This window comes from Primulina huaijiensis, chromosome 17 (genome assembly GCF_012295235.1).
Source record: "Primulina huaijiensis isolate GDHJ02 chromosome 17, ASM1229523v2, whole genome shotgun sequence".
NCBI lineage: Eukaryota > Viridiplantae > Streptophyta > Magnoliopsida > Lamiales > Gesneriaceae > Primulina > Primulina huaijiensis.
In genome coordinates, this window is record NC_133322.1 from 5,169,260 (window position 1) to 5,183,029 (window position 13,770).

At 32.3% G+C, this 13,770-nt stretch overlaps 1 protein-coding gene across 1 annotated transcript; it reads left to right on the forward strand.

Moving 5' to 3' along the window:
* The first annotated feature begins 6,386 nt into the window (after nucleotides 1-6,386).
* LOC140963047 (uncharacterized) lies at nucleotides 6,387-7,161 on the forward strand. The gene has a single exon (XM_073422261.1). It carries the CDS (start codon nucleotides 6,483-6,485, stop codon nucleotides 6,963-6,965), a length of 483 nt encoding a protein of 160 aa, XP_073278362.1. The 5' UTR covers nucleotides 6,387-6,482; the 3' UTR covers nucleotides 6,966-7,161.
* Nucleotides 7,162-13,770: the final 6,609 nt, after the last annotated feature.

A 13,770-nucleotide genomic window follows, 5' to 3' on the forward strand; every position in this document is an offset into this window, starting at 1 on the left:
ACTAATTTCCTTCTAATTATAATATTTTTTTAAAAAAAAATTTGTTAACTTTAATTTTTAAAAAGTTATATATATGATTTCTAGAAAATTATAAATATGCCGTTTCGATCATCTCGCAACTAAATTTTTGAGTCTGTATGCTGATATGTATATATATTTAGCACCTGATACCTCCTTTAGTTGACATTATTTCCATGGCCTACATAGAGGTCCTTGTAGGAAGAAAATTCTAAAATTTAAAAAGGAGAAAATTACAAGACGAGAGAAATATTACGTGCTCGAGAAAAGTGCTGAAAAAAAAATTTGTTTATTGACACTATAAATAGGTTGGGGGAACTGCTCAAACCCTAGTAGAATTGAAGCCACCTAAAAATCATTATTTAAAAAAAAAAAAAAAAAAGAACTCAGAGTTTCACTACTCGTTCTTGTCTTGAGTCAAGATGGTGTATACAAGTGGCGAGAAACAAGGGTATGAAAACTTATTTGTCAAAGAAGACGAGTCCGAGGTTTATTTTAAAATATACCGAGATAGTGAGGGCGACGACGATGACGACGACGACGGCTCGAGAGTGGCACCTGCGGCATAACCATCTCTATATTTAAACTTTATGCTGTCTTGATTAGATCTAATCAATAAATATATAATATTGTCTCTGCTAGTGACAACGGAGAGAGGAAAAGGTAAGAGGTCTTGTGTTTCCCTTTCTCAGGAGATTTATACACATCCAAATGTATTAATCTATTGTATCATGGTCGATTATTATAACTAGCAGTATTATTAAATATGATATGTTATTCATGTTATGTTTATTATTATTTAAATATCCCGATTCGCCGTATAATCTTTATCAGCAAATTGCACATTAGATTTTTGCTTGATTAGTTAGTTAGTTGATCTCCCTCTTTCACAGGACATGGGGCTTTAATTGTGTATAATTAATTAGCTAATTTTTCTTGGGAACTTCTCTCGTGTTGTCTTTGTTCTTTCACAGTATGAATTCTTGTTTAACAGAAATATTTATCCAATGTTTGCCAATATTTTTTAGTGCTGAGAAAATATTTTGAGGGAATGAGTTTTTGGGATTTTGAAAATGTGTCCTAAAAACATTAATACTCAAAATTGCCTCTAGTCTATAATTAGTAGATATAAGAATATAAATTCAAAAAATGAACATTCAAAGTATGTATGTATATGTATATATTTAAATATATACATATATATAAGCTGTTGTGTTGCTAGATTTTCTGCATAAAATTGGTCTGCATCGATCGATTCAGTAACTTTCGAAAAAAAATCATTTAGATCCGTAATGTTTACGATGAATGCGTAGATTTTTAAGCATGTATGTGTAACGCCGTGTTCGTTTATACATGGTATAATACATAATAATATGGCATGGCTCAAGAGATTGATGAATGTACATAATTATGGGGTTGTATTTGTGTCAAATATATAATGGAAGGGAATGCGTGTGTGTATGGTTGTGTGGATTGCTCCATCGACTATGTAGTTTCCTAGCATTGTGAAACCAGCTTCTTGGTCTTAATTAAATATTGTGACAATGTAACTTTTATATATGCTAATAATTAAGTTGATCATTTCACGAATCAGTTCAGAAAAAAACTATATTTTTGCTTATCGAGACATTGACGTGGATAAATAACACACATCCTTCGTACTCAGGAATGAATATCTGGAGATGAAATTTACAGGACAATGAGTGGTCCAATTATGTGTAATCCAACACATAACATTGAAACGTGGTCTTTTGATAACATGTTAAGATTGAGACTTGAACCTAGCTAAACTCCAAAAGATAGCTCAAGAGTAGATGATTGTCCAAGTTCATATATGCAACTCCCAATGATTTTATCTAGCCGATGTGAGACAACTAACGATAACATAAAACAAATCTAAGAAGAATGTTAACGCTTAATTCATCAATGTAGATTGTAGATTACATTGTCACACTTATAATCATACTAAATGAAACAAAAAAAATACATACAAAAGGAAGCCGATGAACATATTAACCAACACCACAAACATAACCAGAACAAAAGGAAAGAAAAAATATTAATATTATAGACCTTCCTTTCTTCATTCAATAATATGGATCATTTTCATTTCTTCTGGAAAAGACTGCTTTTACTGTACTTAAGTTTGATCCAATGAACGCCGGTGGTGGCGCCCTCCTTCACTTTCTTGGCTGCCACCTTTGATTTCTCCACGCTTTTCTCCATCCCAGCCGATGCCGCCTCCTTCGTTCGCTCGAATTTCTGGCTTAATCTCTTGGAAAGCTTCGGGGACGGCCCCCCGAGCCGACGTGGCTCCGGGGCGGGCTTCGATGAGGCTGTGCTGCCGCCGAATGGGTTCTCGTTCAACAGCACCATTGTTTTTTTCTTCTTTTGTACGTTCCCAAGAAAAGACCGGTGGTGTAGTCTTCCTTGAGAGAACGATGATGAACGGTACGCTGAGTTTTGAGCTCTCTGAATTTGTTAGGACAAAAAAATTTTCACTTTATGGTTTGAATTTAGTTTCGAATATGACCAAAGGTGGTCGCGAGTGCGTGTGGACGTGAAGAACTCAAGGGTGGCGCGAGCTGAGATGCTGTGCGTGAATACAGGAGGCTAAATATAGTTCTGTGGATATTTGATCCTTGTCGGTAAACCACAAGCAAATTGTACCTAATATTACTTTATTTTATATATACATATATAACCTCTTTTCGTTCTTCGACCTGCACCGGATAAATTCTCAGACTAATATAATACACAGTGTTACACTTTATACTATATTTCCTAATATAAATATATATTATCAAATTTTGTCTTTAAACTATATATGATAGTTCATCCATTGGCAATTACATAATTTGTTTGATCATATATGTATGCATTAATTAATCAAATGATGATACCTGAAAATATATACAAAATTATTTTTCAGATGTTCTTTGAATTATTTAAAGTGAACTAGGAATGAATCTCTCAGGAGATCTAATTCAAAATATATAGTAAACTTAGACAAACTTATATTTCAAGATCATTTGAATTTGTCTCAAAATAATCGAAATAACCTCAATATCACATTAGGTAGGTCTCAATGGTCTCATATATTATATCCGTGAGATTACTCGATCTGATCCATACAAGTAGAGAAAAATAATATTTTTGACATAAAAAATAATATTTTTTTCATGAATCAGATCGAATAGGAGATCTATATAACAAAATTGATCCATGAGACGGTCTCATAAGAATTTTTGTGCATCGCATTCAAAAGCTATTATAACTTATGAGGAGCCCTCTGTTTGAAAATTTCACAATTAAATTTCTCTTTTCATATTTATAATCTCACATTAAGAGATCTAATATTAGCATCGAAATATTTATATTGGAAAATTCCCGGTCTCTTTGATAGGTACTGATCAAATCATAATACCATACTACTTTTGTTTTATGGATCCGACTACATTAGATTGATCTTCGGGCTTTTGTTTAATTTTTTATCTGGGCTTTGAATTGACCCACACGTTATAAGTTTGATTGATGAACAAATTTATAAATAATTTTGTGTACAAAACGACAAGAACACAAGACTTTTGTAGTTGCAAAAACCGTTATCTTTTGATGCATATTAAGTAAATCATCAGGCAAAAGCAATAGTCTGCAAATCGCAATAATCAGGTAAAATCGCATTGAGCAAGTCATGTGTGACAGACTTTCTCGAAAAGGTGTAGTTATGGAAAATCTAACTTGTTACCATTTACCAAACAACTCGAACAATTATTTGAAGACAATAAACATATATGTTTGAGATGGAAAGATTAGGTTTCATCTTTAATTTTTAAAAGATTAATTATCTGTTTGTCAAACACTATTGCATCTTGTATTTTTATGATAATTGGAAGGACAACTTGTATTCTGGATATTTCCTAAACTATAGGGTGGGGAGGGCTCGAATTTCAGCCACTTACATAGAAAAAGTGGGTGAAACTACTTAGGCCGAAGTCCGGTCTATGTATTTTGGGAAATATGCAAGGTGTAATAGTAGTCAAATGAGCAATATTTTCTACAACCAGAAATCCAAGAGGATGCATGATCAGAGAATTAAATTCTATCATTAAATTTGAAAACTATAAATACTAAACAATCCTCCTTAAGATAATATCCTAATTATGTATTTAAGGATTAAAAAATGGGGAAATTGCATTTTACATTTTCGTGAAATTTATTTTTTTAAAAAAAAAAAAACTCATGTTACAAATAGGTTTTTCCACCCCTATATTAATTAACAATCAACCATGGAGTTTTATTTCTAATTTTTAAAAACACAAGGATATAAAAACTAGTTGATTTTACACATATAGTTTTTCGTTTTCTTAAATTTTCACATTGGGTGTCGATGAGATTTTTTTAGGTTCGAAAATTAATTTGTTATATTACGTTTTGAACCGATGCTCGGTCCCTAAATAGAGATATCGGTGTTAAATGAACTATAACTCATGCTTATGTGATTCCGAATGTTCAAAACGAGAAGTGTCGCCAAAATCAGATACCCTAACTCATTATTTATACGAGCCTAATTAAATTATTTTCTACTGATTCAAAGTCTTGTAAAATTAATTAGTCCAAGTTGTGAGACCGGGCTTGTAGCCTAGTGATCTCACCCCCTGTCAGAATAGTCGATTTTCCCGGATTCGATCCCTCTACTCGCGTGAGTTGTAATTAAAAAAAAAAAAAAAATTAGTCCGAGTCGTGGAGTTGGCATTAATTTTTTAGGAAAATTTTGACCCCAACCAATCAAAGACTTGGTCAACGACAACCAATTAATACTAAGAGTAGATGGTAAGTGCATATCGAGATGGAATTATGGGGCCGACCTTCTTAAAATTGGACTGCCCAATACCTCTTCAATGCCACTTGCCCCGGTTACCTGAGTTTTTTTAGTTTCACATCAACTTTTTCGAATTAAATCAATACATTAAAAAGAATATAAAAAAATAAAAAATACACAATATTCAAATACTTTTTATTATAATTAAATAATAAGATCAAAGATTCTTAAAATGATCACCAAAAAAACCTGGATTCCAATTTTAGAGCTACAAATTGATTGATTCAAACCGCTTTCAAACATGATATAGACCATCGAATTCAAAATTTTCATGGCTAAAATTATTGTGCAAACAGAACGATCATATCATATCACACGTAGAGGTGAGAAAACATACCAATCGTTTTGATATACCATACTTGCCGTATCGCAATTTGATAATATAAAATATTGAAATCGAAAGTTTACACTTAAAATTAATATAAAATATTGATATATATATATATATATATGACCAAAAGTTATGGGATTCACTTAAATATGTCAAAATGATCTAGAGATGTCGATTGAGCTTGTCTCATCCCAAAATGCTACAACAGACATACAAGTGGCTAGATCTGCAAGTCTGACCACCTCACCACTTAAAATACGTGTGTTGCGTTGATAATTTCAACGACCCATCAAAACAATCTAGCTTGGTCGCATGCCTTACCTGGTGATCAATTGCGAGTTGGACGATCTAATGGGACTTGTTTAGACATATCTCATGACCATTGAACAAAACTTATGTACCTCATCTCCATTGACTCGCCATTTTCCGCTACTCGCTATTTCAACTTTTATCTCACATATTTTCCCAAAATTCCCAAAGAAGTGCATTATTATCTATTAGATTGTAAATTTGATCATTAATTTATATATTTTTTTAAAAAAATTATATTTTAAAATGTGTCAGCTCGTTAGGTCAAGTGTTGAATACCACTAGTACATCATATAATAATAATAATAATATAATAATATAATAATAACAAAATAAAGCAGACAGACACAATACGTGGGATCTATACAGACTGTGTGACTAATCTACATATGCATACGTAGCAGGCGGCCCAATTATTCTTGGCTTGACATATGTTAATTAATTAATGAAAAAATACACCATTTTTTTAAATAAATAATTAATTAATATTAAAAAACAAAATATCTCATTAATTATATGGATGATATATTCGTTCACTCAATATATGTATATTGAATGATAATAATTATGTATTAAATTATCATAATTGAATAAGTTGTCATAATTTATCAACCCAATATTTTTCAAACCAAGTTCTTACATCGAAGACTTGGTCCAATGATCTCATCGAAATTCCTCATATATTGACTCAAGTTGGAGTTTTTCCACCCCTAAATTAGATTAGATTAGGATATAAAAAAAAAGAATTCTTACAACTAATTTAACATAAATGGGTTAATTAATATTCTTAACTTTGAGGGGGCCAATATGCGATTACAAGAAACTCCTCCTATAAATATACGGCCAGAGTTAAGTTCTGTTTGCCAATTTCAATACTCAAATTCCCAATTTTTAAATAAAATTAGTAAATAATCTTAATATTAATATTATATCACTGTCAAAATGGCAACTTATTCTGCTCGGAAATCCAGCGGTCCGGCGCTCCGGTCGACCCCACCTCCGTCTAACCGGCAATTTTCCACCCGTACACCGTCGTTTCGCTCGACATCCCCAGCCGTGCGCTTCTCTCTGGACCGGCCCATTACCCCGAACCGCCGCATCTCCGTGTCTCCCCCTGCGGTTCAGAGGAGGACGTGTATGTGCTCGCCAACGAACCACCCCGGCTCGTTCCGGTGTAGCCTTCACAAAGCCGGGTTCAGCAGCAACAATGTATCGAGGAGCTCGAAAACGGCGTCGTACGCCACCTCTACCAGGCTGAGCATGAGGCTTTCCGCCATGACCAACTCTCTGGTTCGAATCGGAACCGTGGAAGGGGATTTGGTGAGGAGAGCCCTCGCGGCTTTGATCCGGCCGTCGTCGCATCAGCAGCGGCGCCGTAACCAGTTCAAGCCGTGCGCTAGCCGCCTCTCTCGCATGTCCCGGTGACGTCACGACACGGCGAGTTCTGACCCTTCGAATTGCCGGCCCCCTCTGAACACACATACGATCCGAGATATTAGATTTGGATGTTATGTGAATAAAAATAATATTTCTATAATTTTTAAAATTAAATTACAGGGATTGTACTTTTTCCAACTTTAATCAAATCAAAGTAAAATTTTGTAAATTAAATTAAATAATATATTTTGTTTTACAAGAAATAGCGACCCTTTTAACATCTGGGCATTTGTGTTAAAAAAATATATATTATTCACTATTACCACTTTAATTATTTCAATCTGATTATCAACTTCATTTATTTCTAATTTTTTTTATTAAATTGGATGAATATCTGAGACCGATACGTATTTACGTTATAATTACCTTCTTTTTTTTTTTCAAAAGCTTTATTTACCGTGTCAATTTTGTTGACCTATAACGAAATGATTTTCATTTATTGGATGTATAATTTAAATATATTTGATCATATTTAATAAATTAGTGTTATTTCATTGATGCATGACATATCAAAATTTATCAATTTTATTTGGGTCATTTATGGAAAAATATTATTTATTATGTTAAGAGTATTATTTTTTATAGTGAATATTGGTAAAATTGACTCGTTTCATATATAAAGATTCGTGAGATCGTTTCTAATAAAAAAAAATTATATTTTTTCTATTTTTGCTTTTGTTAATGCATGTTTAATTCATTTCCTATTCCAGCTGGCTTTTTATAAATACATTTACAAAAAAATCTATTTTGATCCAGCTTTTGTTTTTAAATGGATCATTTTAAAAAAAATATATAATTTATATTTTCAAATCTCAGATAAAACAATATATAACATCATTGAACTACTTTGATCAAGGATTGGCGAATAAAACATCAATCAATATTAGTTTATGTAATACCGAAAATGTTTATCCCCTATTCCAACTTCCAAGAGTTTCTAAACAAAAAAATTTTAGGTTTCTAAACATTTAAAGTTTTGCTGAAACTCGAAGTTTGTAGTATTAGAATTTTCGTATTGTTTGATACTTGGTACGTGATGATGAAAAGATATTGATTAGTTGACGTATATTATTAGTGATTTTAAAAAAAATTGGTTGATATATATAATGTATCATTTATGTAATATATTACTCGTCGTCATGTTAACTAGATGTGGTCGGTACGGAATACCGTATCGAAATTTCGGATACAGTATATTATATCAAAAGTATCGGTATAATAAAAATGATACCGTTATCTTATCAACTTTTCGGTATACCGAACCGAAAATTCGGTACGGTATCGGTAAAATACAGTCATATCGAAAGTATATATAAAAAAATTTATTCTCTTGTAATTCCAAGGCCAATGATTAGCAATACTAAACAAATTCATCAAGACAGTCAAAGAGACCATGAAAGATATATACAAAACAAATTCATAAAGACAATAAACACCAACCGCAACATGTGTCTGGAGATCCAAGACACCAATGAACACCAATAAACTTTAACCGCAACATGTGTGACTTCTTCATCCTCTATCTTTGCAACAATATCTGAGGTCCTGTGATTTCTGAAGCATGTCAGCTTTTCAACAAGTCAAGGCACAACATCCAGTCCTCTAGCTAGCTGTAAGGTTAGGCTACAGAAATAAGACTTCTCAACAGTTTAAATTCTCAACTATGAGTCGAGTTGATTCACTGAATTTTGATTTGGACTATTCCAACATGATGAGTCCAAACAGAAGTTAAATTCTTTATTTTGGTACGGTATCGATATATATATCGTTTTATACCAAAAAAATATATTTTTTAATTTATATATATTATTTCGGTATATACCGAAAAGTTCAAATTTCATACCATTACTATACCGAAAATTTTGGTATCGGTACCATACCGTACCGAAAATTTCGATAAATCCTGTATTTTTCGGTACGGTAATCTTGGTATACCGAAAATTCGGTATTTTTTTCCATCCCTAATGTTAACGATGAATGAATGAAACAATCAATAATATATTCTATCAACCATACAAATAATACCTCTCGTTAACTAAAATTTTTATGACAAACCATACCTTATTAATTGATCTACCGAAGATACATTTTAGCTTTTCGTGCACTTTGACCAGCACTCATTCATTTAAACTCATTTATTTATAATTATTATCACACATATTAGAATATGGTGAGTATATCTTTAAAAATAAAAACAAAAAATAGGAAGAATCTATTAATGCTGCATTATTTTAAAGCCGGACCAGAGCAGGCGGTTCGACAGAGAACATGCCACGGGTCTGGTCCAGACCTAGTCTAAAAATCGTTTTTCCGATCAAAACTGATCAAGAATATGTGAACCAATAAAAAATCAATCCGACTGGTTTGTTACTTTTAAAATTTTTAAATTTTTTAGAATTTGATTATTTTATCATATTTTTTTAAAAAAAATATGTTTTATTATTTTATACAGTTGATTGTTTGATCGAATGATTCTTCAATCAATTAAATTATTTTAATAAGATAGAACAATTCGATTATAAAATAAAGCACTATGAAATAATGGCCTTTCCTGAAAATATGGGCCACTAGTCATTTTCTTCGGACTCCTATTTCGAATAAATAATAAAACTTTATGTTGTTGATAAGGTTGACAATGAGAGGTTGGGGCCTTAAGTGGCTAAGCAGATAGGATTGTATGCTTACTCTACTTTGCTGTTAATCTCCTCATTAATTTTCTCACATTTAAGTTATTTTGACATTATATTTATATGAAAAAAATTGTATATCTGTTACCCTTATTTATTTCTTTACGATTTTGATCTATTCATATCACTGATGAAATGAAGATGTGATATTAATATGACGTTGACGTGTGTAGTGTAACATCAATATTTTATACATCAGGTTTTTGGTTATCAAATCTTATAATAATCTACCTCGTGGTGATGGCATGTACCAAATTCATATCATAAATTATTCTAATATATGATTATTATTTTTGTGAATTAATATTAAATTTTGGCGAGGTGAAAACTAAAGGGTGTAAAAATAAATATTGGTGAAGAGAATCAAAATAAACAAGGGGAATGGAAGATGAAAAAATGAAAGCGTAATTAAATTATAAAAGTCGATTCTGCTTACTCGTGATGTCTACTAAATTACAACTTGCAATAAAGATAAAATGAATCCCAACTTTCCTCTCATATAAATGAATTTTACTATTTTAATATTGAGTCTAGCCCTCATGTTAGTTGTCCCATATAGGTTAAATAAAATCTATGAAAATTATATATATAGACTTCGACAATACTCCTCTCTTGAGCTAGCTTTTGGGGTTAAGTTAGGTTCAAGTTTCAATCTTAATATGGTATCAGAGCTCAGGTTCTACCGTTATGTGTTGGATTGTCCATAGTTGGGATACTCGTTCTGCCCAGAATTGGGTCATTTGTAAAACTTCACGCTCCAGATGTTCATTCCTGAGCGTGAAGGGGGTGTGTTAGTTGTCCCACATCGGTTAGATAAAATCCCTGAGAGTTGCATACATGGACTTTGACAATTCTCTCCTCTTGAGCTAGCTTTTGAGGTTGAGTTAAGTCCAAGTTCCAATCTTAACAAATCTCATGGCCATTCTTCAAATTGAAAATTATTTAATTTCTTTTTCTATAAAAATTATTTTCACCTCCTTAAAAATTTATTTAGAAGTTTGCATCCCCAATCCGAAGTAGAATATTATACAACATATTATCAATTTTATTTTAATGATCTTGTTTAATGTTACATAATAAACATGATTAGGTTCGTGAGATGATATAATGTATTATAATATATGGTTTATGGATGTCGAAATTATATATAACTCTGATATTTTTTATAACTTGAATCAAACGTTGAATGAAATAAATATGTATAGTTGTGATTTCATCCCTCATGATGGTTATAGATCGATTAATCTGTCTTATAGTTATAGACACGTGAGACAGTTTCACAAAAGATTTATATCATTTATTTATGGTCATATCCATATTTTTTGGAGTCACTAATTTTAAAACATGTATCTATAAATTAATTAAAGCGACCCGTATATTTTCGAACAATTCGTTGTATAATTGTACTTTAGTATCGTTCTTGTTAAGATCAAGATGAAGTGTAGTCGTATATACATATATACAACGTTTATGTATAATTAAATCTGACTATCCAATACTTCATTGTGGCTTTTACTTGATGAGCATTGCAATGTGGCTTATTTTCCAACTTTGCAAGTTAACAATGTTGAAAGTTTGCCATTTCGTTTTAGTTACATAGGGAACTTGCTGCTTGCATAATCGTAGGGGTGTCTGGTTAGGTTTGGATGAGATGGTTTGCTTTGAAAAGAAAGATTCGATTTAGATAAAGATTTGAATAATGGATTTGAAATACACTCAAGATTAGTGATCTCGGTGTAATTTCAAATACACCATAACTAACATTGTATCTGTATAGATTAGCATGTGATATATTTGAAATTCGTCTAACATAAATTCATCTAATCAATCAAATTGATTTAAAATCTAACAACTTCAAATCTTTTCATCCAAATACAATCTCAAATTTAGAACTGACCAATATAATAATCCAGCCAAGTTTTGTTACAATAAGTCGGTCCACTATTTGAATATTGCATCCTTATTGAATACTAGAGTATGTCTCTTGTGAGACGGTGTCACTAATCTTTATCTGCGAGACGGGTTAACCATACCGATATTTACAATAAAAAATAATACTCTTAACATAAAAAATAATATTTTTTCATAGATAACCCAAATAAGATATTTTTCTCACAAAATACGACCCATAAAATCGTCTCACACAATTTTTTATCTGAATACTAAGAAACTAAGTGTAGACAGAAATATTATAATGCAGTTTTTTTCTATCTTTATATCTTAGCTCTCCGGCCCCGCTTAGACAAGCCATGTGCTACTGATCTATACATATAAATGCGTGTATCTGCCACTCGTCGATGTGGACTTTATGAAACTAATGTCCAATCCGATGACAAGAAATAAACAAAACAATTCAAATTCGTAAACAAATTTATCATATTCAAGTGTCACTCCATCGATACTTATATTTCAAAAGAAAAGACAAGTAACTATAATTAGTTAACGATTAAATAATTCTATATAGTTCATAATTTAATTTTTGGATTTTTGTTAAATTTAATTATAATACAAAAATGGGTGTTTGATTTTTATTTACGGACCACTTTATGTATCAATCGTAGAAGCTATTGGGCCTATAAAAGTCGCGTTAGGCAGCCTGAAATGTAGATATTTATCAAATTTCGTGATTATCATAACAATAAATTCTTTAATCAATAATTACAAAAAAGGGTCAAATCAGTCATCGGTTGCTGATAAGAACAAATAGAAAGCAAAATTAAGGTAGAAAATATGGTTGGAGTAAACTGTTAGTCTCACTTACGGTAATTTGAGATAATAAATTCGAAAATAAAAAATAAACTAGACACCGAGATTTACGTGGAAAACCCATAAAAATTATCAAGATAAAAACAACGGGTAAGATGAAAAGAATTTACACTATAATATTTTGTGGTGTACAACTCACTCACTGTGTTTTCAAACAGAACACACACTCTCTTAATACAGGAGAACAAGAACCTCACAAATATTATAGAATATTATAAGATGAGAGAAAACTCGAGGAATGGATGATTTCAGAATGAAGGGAGAGCTCTATTTATAGAGCCTCTGTCACTGTGAATACGCGTTTTTGACTCGTATTCTTATTCAACACATTGTCCCTGCCAACCCATTCAACATGTTGTCCCTGCCAACCCATTTTGAAAAGTCTTTTTGACGACATTTCTCCCACTTGGAGATTTGATTGAGAATCAAACACATCTTAACATATCCTTTCAATCTTGTCATTCCCTGCTGCTTACGTTTCCGCTAGACCACTTGAGGATCTACACCACTCAAACTTATCAGTGTTCACTGGCTTGGTCAGAAAATCAGCTATGTTGTCCTTCGTATGGATCTTCTGCATATCCACGCTTTCTTCTTCAACTACTTCCCGCACAAAGTGAAATTGTACTCCAATGTGTTTCGTCCTGGAATGAAAGGCTGGATTTCTTGCAATGTGCAAGGCACTCTGACTGTCACAAAACAAGGAACCATTTTCTTGTTTGTGTCTGATCTCCTCCAATAACCTTTTAATCCATATTGCCTCCTTGCAAGCTTGAGTAGCTGTCATGTATTCTGCCTCTGTTGTAAATAACACCACAACTGTCTGCAGTTTTGAAACCCAGCTTACTGCTCCTCCTGCAAGTGTAAACACATAACCAGTAGTAGATTTCCTCTTATCAGGATCACCTGCATAATCTGAATCGACATAGCCCCTGAGTGTAAAATCCGATCCTCCATAACATAATGCAGCATTCGAGGTACATTTAATGTATTTAAGGATCCTCTTAACAGTGCTCAAATGCTCTCTTCCAGGATTCGCCATATACCGACTAACTGCTCCCACTGCTTGAGCAATGTCCGGTCTTGTACAGATCATAGCGAACATCAAAATTTCCACTGCTGATGCATATGGTACTCGAGACATCTCCATCCTCTCTGCTTCACTACTAGGATACATCTCGAAGGATAACTTGAAGTTAACAGGAAGAGGGGTCAAAATTGACTTACTATCTTGCATGTTGAAGCGTTGCAAGACTTTCTTCAGATAATTTTTCTAGGAAAGCCAAATCTTTCTGTTACTTTTGTCTCGATGATCTTGCATCCCTAGAATCTTGTTTGCT